This window comes from Rhinatrema bivittatum, unplaced genomic scaffold (genome assembly GCF_901001135.1).
Source record: "Rhinatrema bivittatum unplaced genomic scaffold, aRhiBiv1.1, whole genome shotgun sequence".
Taxonomy (NCBI): domain Eukaryota; kingdom Metazoa; phylum Chordata; class Amphibia; order Gymnophiona; family Rhinatrematidae; genus Rhinatrema; species Rhinatrema bivittatum.
Genome location: NW_021820697.1, coordinates 109,629 through 136,328, shown reverse-complemented (window position 1 = coordinate 136,328; position 26,700 = coordinate 109,629). Strand labels below are relative to the sequence as shown.

At 42.4% G+C, this 26,700-nt stretch overlaps 1 protein-coding gene across 1 annotated transcript in view; it reads left to right on the top strand.

Moving 5' to 3' along the window:
• LOC115081962 overlaps positions 1-23,767 on the top strand; it is a 188,179-nt gene extending 164,412 nt beyond the window's left edge. Inside the window, exon 9 of the mRNA XM_029586202.1 lies at positions 23,605-23,767. Coding sequence (XP_029442062.1) covers positions 23,605-23,767 — 163 coding nt within the window. The remainder of the gene's footprint in view (positions 1-23,604) is intronic.
• The last annotated feature ends 2,933 nt before the right edge of the window (positions 23,768-26,700 follow it).

Here is a 26,700-nt window from a genome sequence, read left to right as displayed (position 1 = left end):
ATAGTATTACTCCTCTGTGTTACACTGTCCCATGCCCACACTGCCCTGTGTGTATAGTGCTGTTCCCGTGTGTTACACTGTCCCAAGCCCACACTGCCCTGTGGGTATAGTGCTGTTCCCGTGTGTTACACTGTCCCATGCCCACACTGCCCTGTGGGTATTGTGCTGTTCCCGTGTGTTACACTGTCCCATGCCCACACTGCCCTGTGGGTATTGTGCTGTTCCCGTGTGTTACACTGTCCCATGCCCACACTGCCCTGTGTGTATAGTGCTGTTCCCGTGTGTTACACTGTCCCATGCCCACACTGCCCTGTGTGTATAGTGCTGTTCCCGTGTGTTACACTGTCCCATGCCCACACTGCCCTGTGTGTATAGTGCTGTTCCCGTGTGTTACACTGTCCCATGCCCACACTGCCCTGTGTGTATAGTGCTGTTCCCGTGTGTTACACTGTCCCATGCCCACACTGCCCTGTGTGTATTGTGCTGTTCCCGTGTGTTACACTGTCCCATGCCCATACTGCCCTGTGTGTATTGTGCTGTTCCCGTGTGTTACACTGTCCCATGCCCATACTGCCCTGTGTATATAGTGCTGTTCCTATGTTACACTGTCCTCTACCCACACTGTCCTGTGTGTATAGTATTATTTATTTAGCATTTTTCTATACCGACTTTCCAATAACAAAATTATTGATCAATTCGGTTTACATTTTAAACAATAACAACGACAAGTAAATGTCTTACAATGAACAGTATTACTCCTCTGTGTTACACTGTCCTATGCCCACACTGCCCTGTGTGTATAGTGCTGTTCCCGTGTGTTACACTGTCCCATGCCCACACTGCCCTGTGTGTATAGTGCTGTTCCCGTGTGTTACACTGTCCCATGCCCACACTGCCCTGTGTGTATAGTGCTGTTCCCGTGTGTTACACTGTCCCATGCCCACACTGCCCTGTGGGTATTGTGCTGTTCCCGTGTGTTACACTGTCCCATGCCCATACTGCCCTGTGTGTATAGTGCTGTTCCTATGTTACACTGTCCTCTACCCACACTGTCCTGTGTGTATAGTATTACTCCTCTGTGTTACACTGTCCTATGCCGATGCTGCCCTGTGTGTATAGTGCTGTCCCATGCCCATAATACCCTGTGTGTATAGTGCTGTTCCCGTGTGTTACACTGTCCCATGCCCAAACTACCCTGTGTGTATAGTGCTGTTCCCATGTGTGTTACACTGTCCCATGCCCACACTACCCTGTGTGTATAGTGCTGTTCCCATGTATGTTACACTGTCCTATACCTACACTGTCCTGTTTGTACAGTACTACTCCTCTGTGTTACACTGTCCTATTTCCATGTTGCCCTGTGTGAATAGCACTACTTCTGTGTGTTAATCTGTTATATACCCAAAGTGTACTGTGTGTATAGTGCTACTCTTGTGTGTTACACTGGCCCATGCCCACACTGCCTTGTGAGTATAGTGCTACTTCTATGTGTTACATTGTTCCACGCCCATACTGCCATGTGTGAATAGTGCTACTTCTGTGTGTTTCAGTGTCCTGTACCCACCCTGCCCTGTGTGTATAGTGCTACTCCTGTTACACTGTTCCATGCTCACACTGCCCTGGGTGTATCTCTATAGTGATATGCATGTAATATAAAATACAGGTGTGCATATCTATATATATTGATGTACATATATCAAATACCTGTGTGTATATTTATATTGATATACATATATCAAATACCTGTGTGTATATCTATATTTACATACATATACTATAAAATACCTGACTGTATATCTATATTTACATACATATACTATGAAATACCTGTGTGTATATCTATATTGATATACATCAAATACCTGTGTGTATATCTATATTTACATACATATACTATAAAATACCTGACTGTATATCTATATTTACATACATATACTATGAAATACCTGTGTGTATATCTATATTGATATACATTTATCAAATACCTGAGTGTATATCTATATTTACATACATATACTATGAAATACCTGTGTGTATATCTATATTGATATACATTTATCAAATACCTGAGTGTATATCTATATTGATATACATTTATCAAATACCTGTGTGTATATCTATATTTACATACATATACTATAAAATACCTGAGTGTATATCTATATTTACATACATATACTATGAAATACCTGTGTGTATATCTATATTGATATACATTTATCAAATACCTGAGTGTATATCTATATTTACATACATATTATATAAAATACCTGTGTGCATATCTATATTTAATACATATACTATGAAATACCTGAGTGTATATCTATATTGATATACATTTATCAAATACCTGAGTGTAGATCTATATTTACATACATATACTATGAAATACCTGTGTGTATATCTATATTGATATACATTTATCAAATACCTGTGTAGATCTATATTTACATACATATACTATGAAATACCTGTGTGTATATCTATATTGATATACATTTATCAAATACCTGAGTGTATATCTATATTTACATACATATACTATGAAATACCTGTGTGTATATCTATATTGATATACATTTATCAAATACCTGAGTGTATATCTATATTGATATATATTTATCAAATACCTGTGTGTATATCTATATTTACATACATATACTATAAAATACCTGAGTGTATATCTATATTTACATACATATACTATGAAATACCTGTGTGCATATCTATATTTACATACATATACTATGAAATACCTGAGTGTATATCTATATTGATATACATTTATCAAATACCTGAGTGTATATCTATATTTACATACATATACTATGAAATACCTGTGTGTATATCTATATTGATATACATTTATCAAATACCTGAGTGTATATCTATATTTACATACATATTATATAAAATACCTGTGTGCATATCTATATTTACATACATATACTATGAAATACCTGAGTGTATATCTATATTGATATACATTTATCAAATACCTGTGTGTATATCTATATTGATATACATTTATCAAATACCTGAGTGTATATCTATATTTACATACATATACTATGAAATACCTGTGTGCATATCTATATTTACATACATATACTATGAAATATATAATGCTTTTTTTGCATTACGGAAACTGATGCTGCTCCTGAAACAGAGAATAAGTGGACGTTTGTTAAGGAAGAAGCCACCCAATGCAACCAAACATCCTTTAACATTATCAAACCTCATAAAAGAAAGCTCCTTCTGATAGAAGACTCAATCATTAGAGGAGCTAATCTGGGATCTCTTTTCAAAGGTGACACAAAAATTAAATGCCTTTAAGGATTTTCAGCTGGTAGAAATGCAAACCAGATAATCTGTGCAATTATAGAAGAAAGTAAAGACTCTAATATCAGTGTTATCAGGCATCCGGGGACCAATGGCCTCGCTAGAAACAGTATCCAAGCAGTACAGAAAGATTTCCAGTGTTTAGGGAAGGAGATTAAACCCATGGTAAAGAATATTCCCATTTATGAAATATTAACTGTTCATGGAAAGGGAAAAGAAAGAAAAACCAGATAGAAGATTTCAATACACAGCTCAAAACTTGGCATAAAGAAGGTGGATTTGTATATGTTGGAGGCTGGGGTCGCATATGGAGCAGTAAAAGATTATACAATAAAGCAGGAAAGAAGTTCCTAAGTGAGAAATTCCCATCACACATCATCAGCTATTTAAACTACAGGATGCGGTTGAGTAAAGGTGGAATGCCACCCGTAAGCAATACAGGAAGTGAGAGTAGAAGGTAAAATCAATCAGCTCTATGTTCCATGCTTAAGCAAAGGAGCAGAGAAGGTGACTATAAAGATAAGCAAACCAAGGGAGGAAAGCTGGAACATTGTGGACACAAATGCTCATAGCTTGGGCAACAAAATCCCAGATCTGCAGGCCCTAAGGATGGAGGCAGACTTGGACATTGCTACCATTATGGAGACATGATTCATGGAGACCCATGACTGGGATAGGGCCATCCCAGTTTGTAACTTGTTAAGGAAGAACAGAGAGGACAGAAAAGGGAGAGGAGTAGCACTTTATGTCAAAAGCAATATCAATGCAACCAAAATGCAAGGGACGTGGGGTAGGGAGGAAGCATTTCGGGCTATCCTAAAACAAGATGATGGTTCTTCCATTTACACTGGGGTGGTCTACAGGCATTCAACCCAAACTGAAGACCTGGATCAAGATCTGGATCAAGACATCCAAAAGATGAGAAAGAAGGCAGAAGTATTGATCGCTGGAGATTTTACTCTGCTGAATGTAGATTGGAGCATCCCTTCTGTAGAATCTGCAAGAAGTAGAGAGATAGTGGATGCCTTCAAGGGGTTCTCCTCAAACAATTTGGTAGTAGAACCCATGGGATAGGAGGCGATGTCCTTTTGTGGATTACAAACTGATTAAGAGACAGGAAACAGAGAGTAGGATTAAATGGTCTGTTTTCTCAGTGGAGAAAGGTAAGCTGTGGAGTGCCTCAGGGATCGGTGCTTTTTAATATATTTATAAATGATCTGGAAAGAGGTACGATGAGTGAGGTGATCAAATTTGCAGATGACCCAAAATTATTCAGAGTAGTTAAATCACAAGTGCATTGTGAAAAATTGCAGAAGGACCTTGTGAGACTGGAAGATTGGGCAGGTGAAATATTATGTGGACAAGTGCAAAATGATGCAAATAGGGAAAAATAACTCACACAGTATTTACATGATGTTAGGTTCTATTTTAGAAGTTACCATCCAGGAAAAAGATCTGGGCATAATACACTGAAATCGTGAGCTTACTGTGCTGTAGCAGTCAAAAAAGCAAACAAAATTGTTAGGAATTATTAAGAAGGGAATGGAAAATAAAATGGAAGATATCATAATGTTTTGTTATCGCTCCATGGTGAGACCACATCTTGAATACTGTGTACAATTCTGGTCAGCACATCTAAAAAAGATATAGTTAGTTGCACTGGAGAAAGTACAGGGAAGGGCAACCAAAATGATAAAGGGCATAGAATGGCTCCCCTATGAGGAAAGGCTGAAGAGGTTAGGGCTGCTCAACTTGAAGAAGAAATGCCTGAGGAGGGATATGATAGACATCTGCAAATTCATGAAAGGACTTGAATAGGTAAATGTGTAACAGTTATTTACTCTTTCAAATGATACAAGGAAGCACTCCATGAAGTTAGCACATTTAAAACAAATGAGAGAGAATTCTTTTTCATTCAACACACAATTAAGCTCTGGAATTCACTGCCAGTGGATGTGGTTAAGACAACTAGTGTAGCTGATTTTAAAAAAGGTTTGGATGAGGTGGAGTTAAGATGGCCGCGTGAAAGGATATTGCGTTTCAAGCTGTCTGAGTTTCCTCTTATTTTGCATTAGTTTTTTCTACTTTGTATGTGAAATGCCTCAAAGAGGAAGGGCAAAGTGTGGATCTTTCCATCTGAACCCACTATCCCTTCAGACCAGTGAACCATCTGTCATTACGCGGTTCCTACCTCGGAGTTGAGGGTGTCTACCCCCACTGGTGAGGCAGCGAGAGGAGCTCCACTTTCACCTAGGGAAATCTCTCTAACCCCTCCTGACCCACATCAGCCACCTTTGGCTTCTCCTTCTGACGCCGTCGGCAGCATTGGGGCGCTCTGCGATGAGGCAGTTTTGTTGCCTCCACTGGATGGAGTCTCGCTGTTGGGGAATGCAGGTGTATCAGGAGCTGCTTCCTGTTATGGTTTTGAGGTGTTGGAGTGGATTCTTGGGTACTGGGTGATGGCCACGCCCACAGGGAGGAGCCCCGTGAGAAACCGCACTACTAGGCTAGACTCTAGACACGCAAACAAGTGCATTGTGAAAAAAAGGGCCGAGACTGCTCCATTGTGAAAAAAAGGGCCGAGACGGCTCCAGGCGCATTCTTTCCCTCGGCGTTCCTGTCCTGCGCTTCCCCCCTCGTCCCGGGTCGGCCCTCCCTGCGTGGTCGGCGTCGGCCCATCGGGGCCAAAGGGAGTTGGACTCAGGATTGACCACCCACGTGGTCACTGGGGAGGAACATCTCTCAAAAAAAGCAGCGCCGAGAAAAAAGAAAAAGAAAAGAAAAAGGAACAGACAGAACTCCCTTTTAAAATCGAAGAAGGGAGCCGCTAAGCCGGGTAAGCCCGCCCACCAAAACCCCGACGTCACAACCGGCGATTCAGAGCCCTTTAAAGGGCCGAGACGGCTCCAGGCGTCGCGCGCCTAAGGAGCGCGACAAAGGGGCTAGCCCCTTTGGGTGCACCAGAACCTTGAAGTGGAAGCCACTCTCTACTCTCCATTTTGAAAATCCTACACACACCTAATACAGGTCCCTCCCTAGCACTCACCCAGCCACCTTCAGCATTCATCCAGCCACCTCAGCATTCATCCAAGATCCTCAGCATTAATCCAACCACCTTCAGCATTCATCTAGCCACCTCAGCATTCACCCAGCCACCCTCAGCATTCATCCAGGATCCTCAGCATTCATCCAGGATCCTCAGCATTCACCCAGCCACCTTCAGCATTCATCCAGGATCCTCAGCATTCACCCAGCCACCCTCAGCATTCATCCAGGATCCTCAGCATTCACCCAGCCACCTTCAGCATTCATCCAGCCACCTTCAGCATTCATCCAGCCACCCTCAGCATTCATCCAGCCACCCTCAGCATTCATCCAGCCACCCTCAGCATTCATCCAGGATCCTCAGCATTCATCCAGCCGCCCTCAGCATTCATCCAGGATCCTCAGCATTCATCCAGCCACCTCAGCATTCATCCAGCCACCTTCAGCATTCATCCAGGATCCTCAGCATTCATCCAGCCGCCTTCAGCATTCATCCAGGATCCTCAGCATTCATCCAGCCTCCTTCAGCATTCATCCAGCCTCCTTCAGCATTCATCCAGGATCCTCAGCATTCACCCAGCCACCCTCAGCATTCATCCAGGATCCTCGGCATTCACCCAGCCACCCTCAGCATTCATCCAGGATCCTCAGCATTCACCCAGCCACCTTCAGCATTCATCCAGGATCCTCAGCAGTCACCCAGCCACCCTCAGCATCCATCTAGCCACCTCAGCATTCATCCAGCCACCTTCAGCATTCATCCAGGATCCTCAGCATTCACCCAGCCACCTTCAGCATTCACCCAGCCACCTTCAGCATTCACCCAGCCACCCTCAGCATTCATCCAGCCACCTTCAGCATTCATCCAGCCACCTTCAGCATTCACCCAGCCACCCTCAGCATTCACCCAGGATCCTCGGCATTCATCCAGGATCCTCGGCATTCACCCAGCCACCCTCAGCATTCATCCAGGATCCTCAGCATTCACCCAGCCACCTTCAGCATTCATCCAGGATCCTCAGCAGTCACCCAGCCACCCTCAGCATCCATCTAGCCACCTTCAGCATTCATCCAGCCACCTTCAGCATTCATCCAGGATCCTCAGCATTCACCCAGCCACCTTCAGCATTCACCCAGCCACCTTCAGCATTCACCCAGCCATCCCAAGCTTTCAATCAACCAACTCAGCATGCATCTAACCTCCCCACTAGTCATTCAGCTAAGGATCGGCACTGCCATACTACATTAATCATTTTTCTCTCAAAGAATACTTCCACAAGTCATCACTTCCTTTACATCTTAGAATATCATCTGCTGGCAAATCCCGTCAAAGTGTTCTCTTTAGTCCTATCATGATGTTTGCATACCCGATACACACATTACACCACAACATCTGCCTCAAGACGAAGCCTATGTTACGATATCAACCCATAACTCGCAGAAATTTAACTCCGGTGATGATCTCTCCCTTTACGCAATTACTGGGGCTGGCCCTTTTCACCTTAACTCTATTCAATGCCCAGTCAATTACCAAAAAAACTCACATCCTTCACGACTATCTGCTTGATGCCAAGCCAGACATCTGTGCCATCACAGAGACCTGGCTGAAGCCCTCAGACACAGTCTTAATAAATCAACTTCCTACACAAATATATGATGTCTTCTCCTTACCCAGAAAAAAGAAAAAAGGGGGAGGTCTCCTCATAGCTGCCAAAAAATCTCTTAACCTCACTCTTCAATCTATCAATATAATACCCAAACTGGAGATAGGCTTATTCAAATCTAAGTCGCTCCAAATCCTCCTCACTTACGCTCCCTCTGGACTTTTAGAACAAGACGCCTCTCCTATGGTGGAAATCATAGCCAAATACATAAAACTAGATTCTCCAGCCATAATCCTTGGAGATTTTAATCTTCACATCGATGCCAATCCTCGATCTTCTAACTGTGAAGCCTTCCTATCAGCCCTTTCGGACATGGGCTTCAAACAATACACCAACCAACCCACACATAAAGCAGGTCATACCCTTGACCTTATCTTCACAAATTCCAACCTCATTCCACTTTCACCCCCTCTATGCCTCCCGGTTCCATGGTCAGACCATTTCATGATCACCTCCACCATCAGGTTATTGACAGGATCTTCGGCTCCCCTTCAAGCGACCACTTTGTACTACAGGAAACCATGTCCTTCAGAAGACCTCGGCAATTCTCTAATCAAAGAACTTCCTAATCTGGATCTATCTAACCCCAATTCTGCTATCACCTCCTGGCAAAGTATTACTGAAATGATAGCCAATAACGTATGCCCACTCTCTAAGAAAACCATAGATCCTTCTCGAAAAAATAAGCAGCCATGGTTCTCTAAGGAGCTCCGTACCCTGAAGCAAAACCTACGACGGAAAGAAAAAGAATGGAGGAAGAACCCCAATCCCCATTCTCTAACCATATACAAAGCCGCCCTCCACCATTACAGAACGACAACGCTTCGAACAAAAAGAGATTTCTATGCCCACCGTATCCACGATATGATATTCGACACGAAGGCTCTGTTCTCGTACGTATCAGAACTCACCAAAACTGCTCCCCCTACTATCCCAGACGATACAGCCCAATCAAAAGCCAATGATCTGGCCTTATTCTTTCAGAACAAAATCTCAAACACCCTGGCTAGATTACCTACCAGCCCAAACTCACTGTCTCTGGATACCCTCCCACCTACCAAACACAGACATAAGCTTGGAATCCTTTGATCCTACTCACACTATAGAGGTGGAAAATCTGATAAAAAGAATGAAACCTTCCACCCACCCTCTGGACCAAATTCCCTCCAAATTTCTGATTCTCATACCAGAATACATCTCCAAATATCTAGCCGATATTATCAATTGTTCCCTTTCACAAGGAATATTCCCAGGTGCTCTCAAATCGGCTACCCTCAAACCTATACTCAAAAAACCGAACCTGGACCCGAACGACCTCAACAATTACCGCCCCATTTCAAATCTGTCATTTGTAGCAAAGATCATGGAGAAAATCGTAAATAAGCAACTTTCAAATTACCTAGAAGACCATAACATTCTACACCGGTCACAATACGGTTTCTGTAAAGAACACAATACCGAAACCCTCCTTATCTCACTCCTTGATCAAATATACATTGGCTTTGATAAAGGACAATCGTTCCTCCTAGCCCTTCTTGACATCTCTGCAGCTTTCGATACTGTAAATCATAATACCCTTCTAAATTGGCTATCAGACATAGGAATTATAGGATCAGCTCTTAGATGGTTCGACTCCTTCCTTAGCAATAGAGGCTATAAGGTTAAAATCAATAACAAGGAATCCTCTCACACTAAAGCCCCATTCGGAGTCCCGCAGGGCTCCTCCTTATCGCCCACCCTGTTTAACATCTACATACTCCCTCTCTGCCACGTACTCTCTAATCTAAAACTTAAGTTCTATATATATACGCAGACGATGTTCAAATTTTAATCCCCATATCCAAGTCACTGGACTCAACACTCAAATTATGGAACTCTCACCTGCAAATGATCAACCATCACCTTTCAAGCCTCAACCTGGTGCTCAACACTTCCAAGACAGAACTATTGCTAATTACCCCAGAAGGCAGTCCCTTCCATCACCAACTGCAATCTAACATACAAATATCCCACGCTAGAGATCTTGGAGTCATAATTGATAGCCAGTTGAACCTAAAGCAATTTATAAAACACACCACAAAGGAGTGCTTCTACAAGCTACAAGTACTTAAAAAAACTCAAAACAGAAAACAGATTTCAGATCTGTCCTCCAAGCCATTCTGTTCTCCAAGATTGACTACTGCAATTCCATCTTGCAAGGTCTCCCGGCTTCTACTATAAAACCCCTCCAGCTGCTCCAAAATGCAGCGGCGAGAATTCTGACGAATACTAATCGGAGAGCGCATATCTCTCCCATTCTAAAAAATCTTCACTGGCTCCCAGTAAACTTCAGGATTCTCTGTAAATCACTGACAATTATCCACACAAATATTCACCATCAGACCCCACTCGATCTTCTACATCCTCTCAAATTGCACTCGACGGCCAGACCCTTAAGGGATGCCTACAAGGGATCCTTACATGTTCCTCCAATCAAAATTGTACAACACTCAAATATCAGAGACAGGACATTCTCTATCACAGGTCCCTCCATCTGGAACGCCATGCCTCCGGACCTCAGGCAGGAAACCTGTCTTCTAACTTTCAAAAAGAAACTAAAGACATGGCAATTTTCTCAGTGGAAGGGAGTGGACAGTGGAGTGCCTCAGGGATCTGTATTGGGACCCTTACTGTTCAATATATTTATAAATGATCTGGAAAGAAATACGACGAGTGAGATAATCAAATTTGCAGATGACACAAAATTATTCAGAGTAGTTAAATCACAAGCAGATTGTGATAAATTGCAGGAAGACCTTGTGAGACTGGAAAATTGGGCATCCAAATGGCAGATGAAATTTAATGTGGATAAGTGCAAGGTGATGCATATAGGGAAAAATAACCCATGCTATAATTACACAATGTTGGGTTCCATATTAGGTGCTACAACCCAAGAAAGAGATCTAGGTGTCATAGTGGATAACACATTGAAATCGTCGGTGCAGTGTGCTGCGGCAGTCAAAAAAGCAAACAAAATGTTGGGAATTATTAGAAAAGGAATGATGAATAAAACGGAAAATGTCATAATGCCTCTGTATCGCTCCATGGTGAGACCGCACCTTGAATACTGTGTACAATTCTGGTCACCGCATCTCAAAAAAGATATAATTGCAATGGAGAAGGTACAGAGAAGGGCTACCAAAATGATAAGGGGAATGGAACAACTCCCCTATGAGGAAAGACTAAAGAGGTTAGGACTTTTCAGCTTGGAGAAGAGACGACTGAGGGGGGATATGATAGAGGTGTTTAAAATCATGAGAGGTCTAGAACGGGTAGATGTGAATCGGTTATTTACTCTTTCGGATAGTAGAAATACTAGGGGGCACTCCATGAAGTTAGCATGGGGCATATTTAAAACTAATCGGAGAAAGTTCTTTTTTACTCAACGCACAATTAAACTGGAATTTGTTGCCAGAGAATGTGGTTAGTGCAGTTAGTATAGCTGTGTTTAAAAAAGGATTGGATAAGTTCTTGGAGGAGAAGTACATTACCTGCTATTAAGTTCACTTAGAGAATAGCCACTGCCATTAGCAATGGTTACATGGAATAGACTTAGTTTTTGGGTACTTGCCAGGTTCTTATGGCCTGGATTGGCACTGTTGGAAACAGGATGCTGGGCTTGATGGACCCTTGGTCTGACCCAGTATGGCATTTTCTTATGTTCTTATGGCTGTTCTGCCATGCCTTCCCCGCCTCTAGCCCAACAGCCTGACCTAGAACTGTTCCATCACTTATGTAAATAAACAAACGCTAATTATGCTCACAAGTTATCATGAGGTCGGCTCCTAGCCTCCCTCCCATACTCCATTGTATATAGTACTATATCTTGTTCTCCCTCTCTTTTTTTCCCACTCCCAGTTAAGGCTTCCTTGTTATAATGTAACTTTATGCTCCTTTTAATATATCTCTTGTTGATTGGTTGGTTACAGTTACTGCTTAGTTCGATGTAAACCGAGTTGACTTGATTTGTATCAAGAAAGTCGGTATATAAAAGCCTTTAATAAATAAATAAATAATAAACACAGAACATAAGAACATGCCATACTGGGTCGGGCTAAGGGTCCATCAAGCCCAGCATCCTGTTTCCAACAGTGGCCAATCCAGGCCACAAGAACCTGGCAAGTACCCAAAAACTAAGTCTATTCATTGTTACCATTGCTAGTAATAGAAGTGGCTATTTTCTAAGTCAACTTAATTAATAGCAGGTAATGGACTTCTCCTCCAAGAACTTATCCAATCCTTTTTTAAACACAGCTATACTAACTGCACTAACCACATCCTCTGGCAACAAATTCCAGAGTTTAATTGTGCGTTGAGTAAAAAAGACCTTTCTCCGATTAGTTTTAAATGTGCCACATGCTAACTTCATGGAGTGCCTCCTAGTCTTTCTATTATCTGAAAGTGTAAATAACCGATTCACATCTACCCGTTCTAGACCTCTCATGATTTTAAACACCTCTATCATATCCCCCCTCAGCAGTCTCTTCTCCAAGCTGAAAAGTCCTAACCTCTTTAGTCTTTCCTCATAGGGGAGCTGTTCCATTTCCCTTATTTTGGTTGCTCTTCTCTGTACCTTCTCCATTGCAATTATATCTTTTTTGAGATGTGGCAACCAGAATTGTACACGTATTCAAGGTGGGGTCTCACCATGGAGCGATACAGAGGCATTATGACATTTTTCGTTTTATTCACCATTCCCTTCCTAATAATTCCCAACATTCTGTTTGCTTTTTTGACTGCCACAGCACACTGAGCCGACGATTTCAATGTGTTATCCATTATGACGCCTAGATCTCTTTCTTGGGTAGTAGCACCTAATATGGAACCCAACATTGTGTAACTATAGCATGGGTTATTTTTCCCTATATGCATCACCTTGCACTTATCCACATTAAATTTCATCTGCCATTTGGATGCCCAATTTTCCAGTCTCACAAGGTCTTCCTGCAATTTATCACAATCTGCTTGTGATTTAACTACTCTGAACAATTTTGTGTCATCTGCAAATTTGATTATCTCACTCGTCGTATTTCTTTCCAGATCATTTATAAATATATTGAACAGTAAGGGTCCCAATACAGATCCCTGAGGCACTCCACTGTCCACACCCTTCCACTGAGAAAATTGCCCATTTAATCCTACTCTCTGTTTCCTGTCTTTTAGCCAGTTTGCAATCCACGAAAGAACATCGCCACCTATCCCATGACTTTTTACTTTTCCTAGAAGCCTCTCATGAGGAACTTTGTCAAACGCCTTCTGAAAATCCAAGTATACTATATCTACCGGTTCACCTTTATCCACATGTTTATTAACTCCTTCAAAAAAGTGAAGCAGGTTTGTCAGGCAAGACTTGCCCTGGGTAAAGCCATGCTGACTTGGTTCCATTAAACCATGTCTTTCTATATGTTCTGTGATTTTGATGTTTAGAACACTTTCCACTATTTTTCCTGGCACTGAAGTCAGCTTAACCGGTCTGTAGTTTCCCGGATCGCCCCTGGAGCCCTTTTTAAATATTGGGGTTACATTTGCTATCCTCCAGTCTTCAGGTACAATGGATGATTTTAATGATAAGTTACAAATTTCCTGGAGGAAAAGTCCATAAATCATTATTAAGGTAGATTTGCAGAAATCGACTGCTTATTTCTGGGATAAACAACATGGAATCTAATTAACCCATGGGATGTTGCCAGGTACTTGTGACCTGGATTGGCCACTGTTGGAAACAGGATACTGGGCTTGCTGGACCTTTGGTCTGACTAAGTATGGCAAGTCCTATGTTATGTGGGATATGAGTCCCTTTAAAAAAAAAAAAATTAATGAATACAGTACCTGATTCACTAAGGGTTTTCCCATAGACTCAAAATGGGAGAAAAGCCTTAATGAATCTTGCCTACAGTTACTTAAATGCAGGGATTTTAAAATGTCTATATAATTTGGAAAAACATATAGAGAGATTTCAAACCATTCAAAACACAGATAATACAGAAGAACGAATGTCAGCAAGAAAGCAATCTATATTATGGCTAACTTAAAATAAAATTCAACTTATCTGACCACAAGGCTAGGTAGATGTGAGTGTCTCTTTAGAGTCACACAAATACTGTGACTTGTTTGTTGTTAGGCCTAAGAACTATGACCACATCACTCCAGCTCTAGGACTCATGCAATGGCTCCTAGTTATTTTTAGAGACAAGTTCAAGTTGCTCTTCTAGGTCTTTAAGGCCTTGAATTATCTTGTATCTGAGTACTTAGAATTCCATCTAATGTTTTACCAACTGTATAGATTGCTTTGTTCCCCTGATTAGCTCTTGTTAGAAGATTTAAGCTGGCTGACAAAGAAAAAAAAGCTTTCTCCTGCTGTGGACCAATGCTTTGGAATTCTCTCCTTTTAGAGCACAGGTTGGCTAACTCCAGTCCTCAAGCTCCACAAACAGGCCTGGTTTTAAAGATATTCACAACTAACATGCATGAGATAGATTTGCAAACAATGGAAGCAGTGCATGCAAATCCATCTCATGCATATTCATTGTGGATATCCTTAAAACCAGGCCTGTTTGTGGCTCTCGAGAAACTGACTTGACCACCTCTACTTTGTAAGGCATGTTTATTCAATAAAGCTTTTGAATAATGTGCAATGGGTGGAAGGATGGAGTCTGGATCACACCAGCACATTAAGAAAATGATGACACCTTTGGCTTACATGAAAATATGAAAAGCTATAGTTTCTGTATAATAAATGCACAAAACAGATGCTTATAAGATTGCCAGGGTCACAGAATAGGTTATATATCAGCACAATAAGCATGGGTATATCATCTTTCCCCAAGTAATAAGGATTATTATATACAAAGGCCTAATGAAAGCTGCACATTGCTGAAAGAGCCCCACAAAGCAGGCTCCCTTTGGAAAGGCTGAACTGTGCTGGAGATTCTTTTGTCTTTCCCAGGATGGTTCTTGCTGAAGTAACCTGAGGCAGCTCTTTGTGAGAATCTCCTTGCCCCATCAGGCACTGTGGGGATTTTCTTTCTTTCCCTGCTCTCCTGAAATATTACAAAACCACTAAGAAAAACTGTTTTGTATCTACTGTGAAATGGTGGATTTCTTGTCTTTCAGATAGATTCATCAAAAAGTGTTACCAATGCATTGATAACAAAAAGGGGTGTGTTTATGGAAATTTGTGAATTACTGCATTACCTTATGCTAAGGGGGGGACGGACAGAGAGAGAGACAGACAGACTATCTACAAGGCCCTCATAATAGTAAAGTATTTATATCTCTATAGGAGGGCCATCTAATAGGTCAAGGTGAGGTGTTAGTGGTGGTTTAGGGGCCACTTTCGCATGTAGAGTGAGATGTGTGAACAGCATCTCACTTGGTGAAGATTTGACATTCTTTGGAGTGAGAAACATCTCAAAAAGATGAAATTTATACTATGTTCTCTCACCCTAGCTTGATGGACTAGGGTACCATCAAACTAGGCTGAGAGAACATAGCATGAGATCTACTTAGTGTTTGGGTACTTGCCAGGTACTTGTAGCCTGGATTGGCTAGGATGCTGGGCTTGATGGACCCTTGGTCTGACCCAGTATGGCAATTTCTTATGTTCTAATGCTGAGGCAATTTACTCTACAAGGATGTAGGAAGATCTGTTGCCAAGGTACTGGAGGAGTGACTGCAGGGACCTTATATAAGCCAGGAAGAGTGATGTCATCAAGAGGCACCTCCTGGTCATTCCTGCCATGAGCCCTTTAAAACTAATGACATCTGGTGTGTGCGCGCCTAGGAGGAGCTGGGCCCGACAGTGTCAGGGGTGTCCTGCCACAAGAGTTGTCGGCAGTGTCCCACTGCACTGGGGAGGAAGGCAGTCTGGTGGCATCTGGGAGCAACGGGAGAGGGCCAGCCTGAGGGGTAAGTGCAGTGGTTCATAGGAGGGCCCCTCAGACTGCCAAACACAACAGTAGCCCCCCTCTCATAAGCCCCCTCCCTGAGGCTTAAGGTTTCTTGGGGTGATGTAGATGGAACTCCATCAGTGGGTTACAGTCCAGAATGTTGGAGGCTGGCTCCCAGTTCTCCTTAGGGCTGTAATCCTTCCATGAGATAAGTTAGTTAATCTTCTTGCATTGCGGCAAGAGTCTAGGATTTCCTTGACCTCATATAGCTTCTCTCCATCAATAGTTATATTCTGTGGTTCAGGTAATGCCCTAGAGGGCCATAAGAGTACTAGGGGTTTTAGTAGCAAGACATGAAATGCATTATGCATCTTGAGTGTTGATGGCAACTTCAACTGATACATGAGAAGCCCCAGTTATCACAGTACTGGAAAAGGTCCAATATAACATGGAGCGAGGTGCATGGAAGGCACCCACAGACATAGATGATGCATGCTGAGTCATACTTTCTCTCCAACCTTAAACTGGGGAGCTGGTCTTCTGCAGGCATCTGCCATTCTCTTGCCCTATCAGTGGGCTTCTGAAGTAGAAGACTGGTCTGTGCCCATAATTCTTGCAATTCCTGGGCCAACAGTTGGGCCACTGGTGAGGGTACTATCTCAGATAGTGGCAGAGGAGGCAATGGTTGTATGCTATAGACCAGTAACAAGGGAGAGGACCCGGTGGCTGCATTGACATGGGTATTGAGGGCGAACTCAGCCCAGGGTGGAAGAGTGGACCAATTGCCTGGCACTGGGTGATGTAGGAGTGGAGGAAGGTCTGGAATATCCGGTTGCTATGCTATGCTTATCCATTTTCTTAAGGATGGTGCATGATTGTGAAATCTAACGTGATGCCAAATTTCTTACAAAGTGAGCACCAGTACTTTGCAGTAAACCGTACTCCTCTGTCTGTCACTATATGTTTGGGTAGGTCATGCAGATGGAAGACATGAAGAGTAAAGATCTCTGGTGAGGACAGGAGGCCCAGTAGTGGAATGAAGTGTTCACTTTAAAGAAACGATCTACATCTAAGAGGGGAAGGTCCACGATGAAATCTGTGGACAGGTGGGGGTCCAGAGTTCCTTGATGGCTGCAACTGCTGTAACAAGTTGACTTAGGGAATATCCACTGCTATTACTAGCATCAATAGCATGGGATAGACTTAGTGTTTGGGTACTTCCCTGGTACTTGTAGGCTGGATTGGCCTCTGTTGGAAACAGGATGCTGCGCTTCATGGACCCTTGATCTGCCCCAGTATGGCAATTTCTTAAGTTCTTATGTTCTTAACAGTCCCCAGGGTCAGTCATGCAGTGGTTTTTTTGTTGTTTTTTTTTTTTTTTTTTTACTGTGCACAGGTCGGGCATGAGTAAACATAAGCTTTGACATAGAAACATAATGTAACCCCATCCTGATGTGCCGGTTTAGCACAGGTGAGGCCATAAAGTTATTTATACTCTTTGGGGAAGGAACCCTGACTAGCTCCTGTAACTCCTTTACTTTCCAAGGTGTGGATTCGCTGGACTGGGCGAAGAAAGGAGTCCTCTCTTGTCCCAATGTGACAGAGATGGTTTTCCTACACATTCCCTTGTGTTTCCCCTGGGGAGGATGCTGGTTGTGATTGCAGCGAGTACAGAAATAAATACTCTGGATTCACTTGGTTAGTGTCCAAAACAAAACGTTTAACTGTTAAGCACTAATGGTGAATGTCACAAAACTCAAACTGCAGCACCACAGAAATCTCTCTTCAGTTCCTTTACAGTCTCTTCCCTCTATCTGTGCAGGACTCACTTATATCAAGGCAAGGGAGGCACCCACTCTTCCTGCATTAAGGTAAAGTGGAGCTCCCAAATGGGCAGGTCCTTTAGGATGGTCAAAACCCCTTCCAGGCTGATAAACATAGCAAAGTCTACGGCACAGAGAGTAAATCCTCTCTTTCTTTCTCTCCCCAGGGTGGTGAACACTGGATGGGTGTTCCCAGTGATGATTTCTCCTTTACTTATGGTTGGCAGATCTTCAGGATCTCCTTGATCTTACATAGTCTCTCTAGTACTCTCTCTGGATCCTTGAGTGTCTCATGTCTTTGACTGAGAACGTGCCATATTGTTTATAATCATCGGTCCAGGATAAAACCTGTTACTGAAACTCATGAATATATTTTTTGAGATAATTTTTTTTATGGAAAGCTTAGTAAGAACTGAGTACTTATCTTTGAAATTCCAGATAGATAGATTTAGCCATAGGCTACTTGTGAGTCTTTAGATCCACAGGAACCAGTTATTGACAACCCTGCTGTCGCCTATGTCATGCAGATCACCCGATGCTGTAGCATTTCAATTTTATATATCTTTGTCAGGGGTCTATTGAATGTGCAGCAGTGGAAAAAGCAAAAAGCCCACTCAGGCTACTGAAGCTATATCAAGTCATGTATCATATTTATTATTTATTTATTTTTAATTTTTATATACCGAAGTTCTTGTAGGGACTACAAATCACTCCGGTTTACATAAAACAATGAACTGCCCAACAGAGAGCGGAGCTTTACATAGAACAGTAGAACATATGGAACAATTTAACTAGATGACAATTTAACATAGTGATAAAATAAATTATAGTTTAACTGGTAATACATAAAAATTATATTATTTAATATAAGCAGTATAACTATTTAATGTAGAATAAAGGCGTATTAACAGTGCCAAATATATATATAGAAATGAATTTTTTGAACTCAAAGATAGTTGTTCCGTTGCAGAGTCTTAAAAAAGGACTTGGTGTGGTGTCCATGATTAGGAGATACCTAATATATAGGATGTCTGTCCGTCAGAGTAGAATTAAGCGTCTGGGAAGGCTTGTTTGAAAAGAAAGGTCTTAAGTCTTTTTTTGAATTCTTGGTGACTAGTTTCTAATCTTAGATCTGGGGGAAGCGTGTTCCACTGGTGGGGGCCTGCTGAAGAAATCGCTCGTTTGCTCAATGAAGATTTTATTTGCGGAGCAAGCAGTGTTCCTCTGTATGCGCTTCTGATTGGTCTGGAAGACGTGTGCGGTTGGAGTTGTGAGGTTAATGTGATGGGAGCTAGTTTGTTTGTCGCTTTGTGGATGATAGTGAGTACCTTATAGAGTATCCTTTGTTTAATGGGAAGCCAATGTAGATTACGAAGGATTGGGGTGATATGATCTTTTTTGTTAGTGCTTGTTAGTATTCTAGCCGCTGAATTCTGAACCATCTGTAATGATTTGATAGTGTTGGTGGGTATTCCTAGAAGCAGGGAGTTGCAATAGTCGAGCTTAGAAAGAATGATGGATTGTAGTACTAGCCTGAAGTCGGAGAAGTAAAGGAGGGGTTTAAGTTTTTTGAGGACTTGCAGTTTGTAAAAGCAGTCCTTTGTGGTATTATTTACAAACTTTTTTAGGTTTAGATGGTTGTCTAGCCATGCTCCAAGGTCTCTGACGTCAGGTGAGAACGTGATATTTGCGTTTGGTAGAGAGAGGCTGGAAGAGATTGTGAGTGGATCCTGGGAGACAATGAGCATTTCGGTTTTATTAGCATTCAATACTAAGTTGAGGCTTGAGAGTAAATTTTTAATAGGCTGAAGGCATTCGTTCCAGTAAGTGATCGTTTTTTGAAGGGATTCTGTAATCGGAAGAAGGATTTGTATGTCGTCTGCATAAAGGTAATGAGTAAGCTTGAGGTTTGAGAGTAGATGGCAGAGAGGGAGGAGGTAGATATTGAAGAGGGTGGGTGAAAGTGAGGATCCTTGCGGGACTCCTTGCTCAGTAAGGATTGGATGCGATTCTTTGTTGTTTATCCTTACTTTGTAGAATCTGTTGCTTAAGAAGGAATGAAACCATCTGAGCGCTGTGCCTTTGATCCCTATGTTGGTTAGTTGGTCTATTAGAGTAGAGTGTTTTACCGTATCAAACGCAGCAGAAAGATCTAGAAGAACCAGCAGGTAGGATTGTTTTTTCTCCAGATTAACTAGTATTGTGTCCGTGAGAGATAGTAGGAGCGATTCGGTGTTTAGGCGTTTTCGGAAGCCATATTGAGCCGGGGATAGAATATTATGTTCTTCCAAAAAATCTGACAGTTGCTTGTTGACAATTTTTTCCATCAGTTTGGCGATGAGTGGTAAGTTTGCGATGGGTCTGAAATTAGCTGGGTCTGATGGGGAAGCGTTTGGTTTCTTTAGTAGTGGTTTCAGGATTGCTAATTTTAACTGGTTAGGAACTAAACCTTGAGAAAGGGATGTGTTGATAATTTCTGCAATTGGTTTTGAGATGGTGTTTGGTATGGCGATGAGGAGATTTGTTGGTAATGGGTCTGATGGGTGGGAGGAAGGTTTGAGTTTTTTGAGTGTGTTTTCAATCTCCAGTGAAGAAGTGAGCTCGAATGAATCCAGGCTTGTGTTTAGTTGTGGCAAGGTTGTGAGATGGTGTGTAAGGGTAAGGCTGTTGGATGTGATTGATTGTGTAAGGTTGGTGATTTTTGTCTTGAAGTAGTTGGCTAGTTCGTTTGCTTTGTTGAGAGCTTGGTGGTCTGGGATAGTAGGAGGAGATGGTTTAGTTAAAGAGGAGACGTACGAGAAGAGAGCCTTTGAGTCGAAAATGAAGTGGTGTATTTTTTTTGCATAGAATTCTTTCTTTGTTCTAAGGATGGTAGTCCTGTAGGTGTTGAGGAGGGATTTGTAGATGGCATGTGTTGAAGCGGTTGGGTTTTTTCTCCAGCATTGTTCTTTTTTTCTAAGAGATTGTTTTAGGGATTTAAGTTCGGGTGTAAACCAAGGTTTTCTATTGTCTAATGTAGGTTGTATAGTTTTGGTTGTGGTTGGGCAGATTTGATCTGCAATATTGTTGTTAATATTGATCCATGAGGTAGTTGCAGTTGTTGCGTCTGTGAGATCTAGTTGGTTTAATGCTTCGGACATTTTTTCGCTGAGTATGTCTGGGGAGCATGGTTTCCTGAAGTGGATAGTGGATTTGGTAGTGGTTTGAGGAGGTGGGATGTTGATCCTGAGGGTTGTTTGGATGACTCTGTGGTCTGACCATGGAACTGGTGAGCAAGTGGGGTTGGTATGAATGTTAAAGGGTTCGTTAATAAAGATGAGGTCCAGAGTGTGGCCAGCCTTGTGGGTAGGACTGTTGATAATTTGAGTAAAGCCCAAATGGTTGAGTGAGGAAAGGAGTGTTTGGCAGTTGATGGATTGTGGAGCAGCATCTACGTGTAAATTAAAGTCTCCGAGGATTATAGCAGGTTTGTCGGCGTTTATGTGTTTGGCTATAAGTTCAATCAGTAGAGAGGGATCTAATTCTAAGGTTCCTGGTGGTGCGTAGACTAAAGCTATTTGGATTTGTTCGGATTTAAAGAGGGAGAATTCTATTTTATTGGAGGAGTTGGTAAGTTGTAGGGTTATATTAAGTCCTTTTTTTGCTGCAAGGAGGAGTCCCCCACCTCTTTTTTTGGGTCTGGGGACAGAGAATAAGTCGTAAGATTGTATGGGCAGCTGCTTTGTGAGTACAGTATCTGTGTGTTTTAGCCATGTCTCTGTAATTGCACAGATATCTGGATTGACTTCTATGAGGTAGTCACTGAGGATGTCTATTTTTTTGGAGAGAGACTGAGCGTTGAATAGTGTTAAGGTAAACAGAGAGAGTCCTAGGAATTGTGTTATCGGTGAGATCATTATTGGTAAAAGTCTTTGTTGTCGTGCGATGTGCTGAATTGCAGGTTTTGTGTGCTTTCTGATATTGTGCCAGATTTTAGGTATGGTGTAGAGGTGCATTATTGTGGCTCAATTGGTTGGGAATAATGATGCAATATTGAAAATGGTGTTCTAAGTTTTAGACAAGCTGGATGAATACTGTCGATTTTAGGTATGGTGTAGAGGTGCATTATTGTGGCTCAATTGGTTGGGAATAATGATGCAATATTGAAAATGGTGTTCTAAGTTTTAGACAAGCTGGATGAATACTGTCGAGGCTAGTTGAACGCTGGTGAGTTGAATGCTGGTGAATTGAATGCTGGTGAAGCTGGAGGAATGCTGGTGAGGCTGGAGGAATGTTGGTGAGGCTGGAGGAATGCTGGTGAGGCTGGAGGAATGCTGGTGAGGCAGGTTGAATGCTGGTGAGGCAGGTTGAATGCTGGTGAGGCAGGTTGAATGCTGGTGAGGCTGGAGGAATGTTGGTGAGGCTGGAGGAATGCTGGTGAGGCTGGAGGAATGTTGGTGAGGCTGGAGGAATGCTGGTGAGGCAGGTTGAATGCTGGTGAGGCTGGAGGAATGCTGTCGAGGCAGGTTGATTGCTGGTGAGGCTAGTTGCATGCTGGAGTGGTTGAGAGAGTGTTGAGGAAGCAGGTATGTGTATGAGATCTGGAGAATGGGATCACTTGTCGCATGCTAGGGTGACGCTTATGTACCTTGCTCCGGTTGTAGGCAGAGATGCGTGACAGAGTCTTTTGGTGTGGGTGGATTCTGCTTGTGCTCCGGTTCACACGAAGGGGCACACAAAGGGGCAGGCCCCTTTGTCGTGCTCCTTCGGCGTGCGACGCCTGGGAGCGCTCAGGGCCTTTTAAATCAAGTTTTGTCGCGTCGAAGTGAGGTGGGTAGGCGGCGCGCCCTGCTGACGTGGGTTAGGCCTCTGGCGTGCCTCTCGCGGTGGGAAGGCTCGCAGTGGGGGGGCCTTTCGATGCGCTTGCGAGGGCGGCGGCGGCGAGACGAACCAGCAGGAAGCGATCTAGTTTCCCCGCGTGGTCGGCGCGGGGGCTCACGGTGGTAGGGCGAGAGCAATGGCCTTACCCCGATGGGCTCAAGCGCCGAACGCGCGGGCCTCTCTCCCAGCTCTACCTTGCTTCTGGAGTTCTGGGCGTCCTCTTGGGTCCTGCTGCCGCTGTAAACATATAAAGCATGTTACATAGGAATAGTGCTGTTCCCATGGCGTTCCCGGCACATTGCCAGCATGTTCTCAGTCAAAGACATAAGACACTCAATTAAATGGTGTAGTCAAAGTGCCTATTTATATGCGGTCATTTGAAGCAAAGCATTAAATATAATTTTATAAGTTGGTTAGCATTGTTCATTCAAGTGAAAGCCCATCAAATTAAACATTGGGTTTGAGCTCTGTCCTTTTTCATTCATATCTATAGCTATGAGGTACTTAAGTACAATTAATGAAGTCCTGAATGTTAGCATCAGCCAAGAAACAGCATAGCATTGAGCAACGAGCACATCATTCACACAGCATGGCCACTGTTGGTGCGGTTCCTCTTCACCCCCAGATTAACACTTTTCTTCACAGCCTGAGAAAGCATTAAGGTGGAAAAAGAGTGAATAAAACGAGTCTTCCCAGGCGCATTTACCTTAGACACCAATTTGATAGTAAACAGCCATGGTAAAGTAAAGACAGTGTCTCTTGCAAGCAATTAGTTCACAAAAAATATTTTATAAGATTAGATTTTGCATTCTTTGATGAACATATCCACAGAGTGCACAGACTAGGGTTGTGTATGTGCAAAGTAAGGCAGACCAGCTTTGAGAAAACTTGTCTTATTTCTAAATATCTTTATTCTACGTTACCAGCTCTCTCTTTTTGTAGATATCTTCCTGGGATTGCTGCAGCTCTGGACGATGTTATCCCTGGAGGTGCTCCTATCATGCAGAATCTTCCAGCAGTGGCTCCATCTTCCCGAGTACCGTCTCCTATTCATTCATCCAAACACAGTAACAGAGACTATCCCAGCAACATTAGCACAGCATGAAGAAAAGTAGGGCTCAAGAAAGATTGCCAGCAGCAACAACAAAAAAATGAGATAGACCGTGTGGAAAGTGTTGGTAATGGACATCCACAATGTTCACATTCTGCTATTTCCAACTTGAAACTACAAAATATGACTGAGCAAGTGAGCAATGGAGAAGGGAACAATTTGCCTCTGCTTCAGAAAGTAATCTAGAAAGTGATCACTTTCCATCTCTGCATCTTCCATTCCAAGATAAAGCAGACTATTGTTGAAGGAAATGTAAAAATGAAGGGAAAACCTTTGCACTATGGGTCAGGGAAAACCAAACTGGCCACTCAACTTTGGGTCAATCAGTTTAAAGTAGTCAAAATGATCTGTGAGAAAAGCATTCCTACGTTTTCTTCCCACAGGGAAAGAGGGAAAACAATGCACTCATTGCAGAAAGCAGGGACTGGAGGTTCCCAGTGCAGGCTCTGTCAGCTCAGCTTCAGAAATCTTGCAATGCTAAAAGTTATATTTTTTATGGTCATGAAACACCTTTTATTATATTTTTAGCCTGTTTCCCAACATGCATATTTCCAACATAGATTGTCTTTTTTTCTTGTGATATTTTGTAGAACAGAACTTTAGTCATGCTATTGAATATTATTAATTTTGACATCATGTTTAATTTATATCCACTTATAAAATAAATATTCCACTTATAATCAATATTTTTGATTCATTGGATGCATTCTGTGCTGTCCCAGGCTCCAAAACCCTGGCCGCTCAGAGTTGTCTGTCAGTCAGTCCCTAAAAGGTAGATTTTTAAACCTGCACACAGGCGTGTTTATCTGCGCACTGTTCCTTGCACGCGTGTGCCGTGGGCATTTTATAAAATCGGCTACCCGCACGCCCAATTTTATATTGGTGTGAGCATGCAGACTCGCACGGACTGGAACTCCCTAAATCCCCTCCCTAAGCTGCTTCCTTTTTCCCCTATCCATCTGATCCCTAAAACCCCACTAACTACGCTAGTTTTGTTTCCTAACTTACCCACTCTCCCGTGTAGCAGCAGGTCCTGGTCTGAATCCGGCCCTCTCCTTTTAGCTCAGGCCATTCTTCGACACGTACCGGGAAACCTGCAGATGTCTGTGGGCGTTTGAAAACGTGTCTGGCACGCGTGCAACCCAGCCACACTCATATATCTCCCAGTATACCTGTACGAAGGCCTTCTAAAATTAGACCTTATGTGCTTGGGGCAAAGTTCAATGCAGTTTTCTATCTGGGACTGCTCAGTGTGGGTTCTGTGCCTGTAAAACTGCTTCAGACAGAAACTGTCCTGAATCCCAGGCATTTATACTCATCACTCTGCATTCAAAGGTGTTCAAGCTGCGTGGAAGATGATTGCCATGCAGGAGCGAGTACACAATTTTCACATTTTCCAGTGATGCTTCAACAGGTGGCAGCTAGTTGATAATATTTTACATATATTTAAAATATGTAACAATTCCTCTGTTATCGCAAAGAAGGAAACATTTCTGGCTTGTTCAGAGACCATAAAAACACCAAATGATGCCAAGGTTTGCCTTTCTGGGGATATTGTGATATTGTGACTTGAGGGGGTTTTTTTAAATATTCTTATTAGAATGATTTACTACTAATTTATATTGCTTGATTTTGTTTGCTGTATGAGGAATATTAATGTTTCTGGTTTTCCATTGTTGCGATGCATTACATAGTTTGGCTTGTTAAGTTCCTCGTGAGAGGCTTCTAGGAAAAGTAAAAAGTCATGGGATAGGCGGCAATGTCCTTTCGTGGATTGTAAACTGGCTAAAAGACAGGAAACAGAGAGTAGGATTAAATGGACAATTTTCTCAGTGGAAGGGAGTGGGCAGTGGAGTGCCTCAGGGATCTGTATTGGGACCCTTACTTTTCAATATATTTATAAATGATCTGGAAAGAAATAAGAGTGAGATAATCAAATTTGCAGATGACACAAAATTGTTCAGAGTAGTTAAATCACAAGCAGATTGTGATAAATTGCAGGAAGACCTTGTGAGACTGGAAAATTGGGCATCCAAATGGCAGATGAAATTTAATGTGGATAAGTGCAAGGTGATACATATAGGGAAAAATAACCCATGCTATAATTACACAATGTTGGCTTCCATATTAGGTGCTACAACCCAAGAAAGACATCTAGGCGTCATAGTGGATAACACATTGAAATCGTCGGCTCAGTGTGCTGCGGCAGTCAAAAAAGCAAACAGAATGTTGGGAATTATTAGGAAGGGAATGGTGAATAAAACGGAAAATATCATAATGCCTCTGTATCGCTCCATGGTGAGACTGCACCTTGAATACTGTGTACAATTCTGGTCGCCGCATCTCAAAAAAGATATAATTGCGATGGAGAAGGTACAGAGAAGGGCTACAAAAATAAAGGGAATGGAATAGCTCCCCTATGAGGAAAGACTAAAGAGGTTAGGACTTTTCAGCTTGGAGAGGAGACGACTGAGGGGTGATATGATAGAGGTGTTTAAAATCATGAGAGGTCTAGAACGGGTAGATGTGAATCGGTTATTTACTCTTTCGGATAATAGAAAGACTAGGGGGCACTCCATGAAGTTAGCATGGGGCACATTTAAAACTAATCGGAGAAAGTTTTTTTTTACTCAGTGCACAATTAAACTCTGGAATTTGTTGCCAGAGGATGTGGTTAGTGCAGTTAGTATAGCTGTGTTTAAAAAAGGATTGGATAAGTTCTTGGAGGAAAAGTCCATTACCTGCTATTAAGTTCACTTAGAGAATAGCCACTGCCATTAGCAATGGTAACATGGAATAGACTTAGTTTTTGGGTACTTGCCAGGTTCTTATGGCCTGGATTGGCCACTGTTGGAAGCAGGATGCTGGGCTTGATGGACCCTTGGTCTGACCCAGTATGGCATGTTCTTATGTTCTTTCTCTTAATC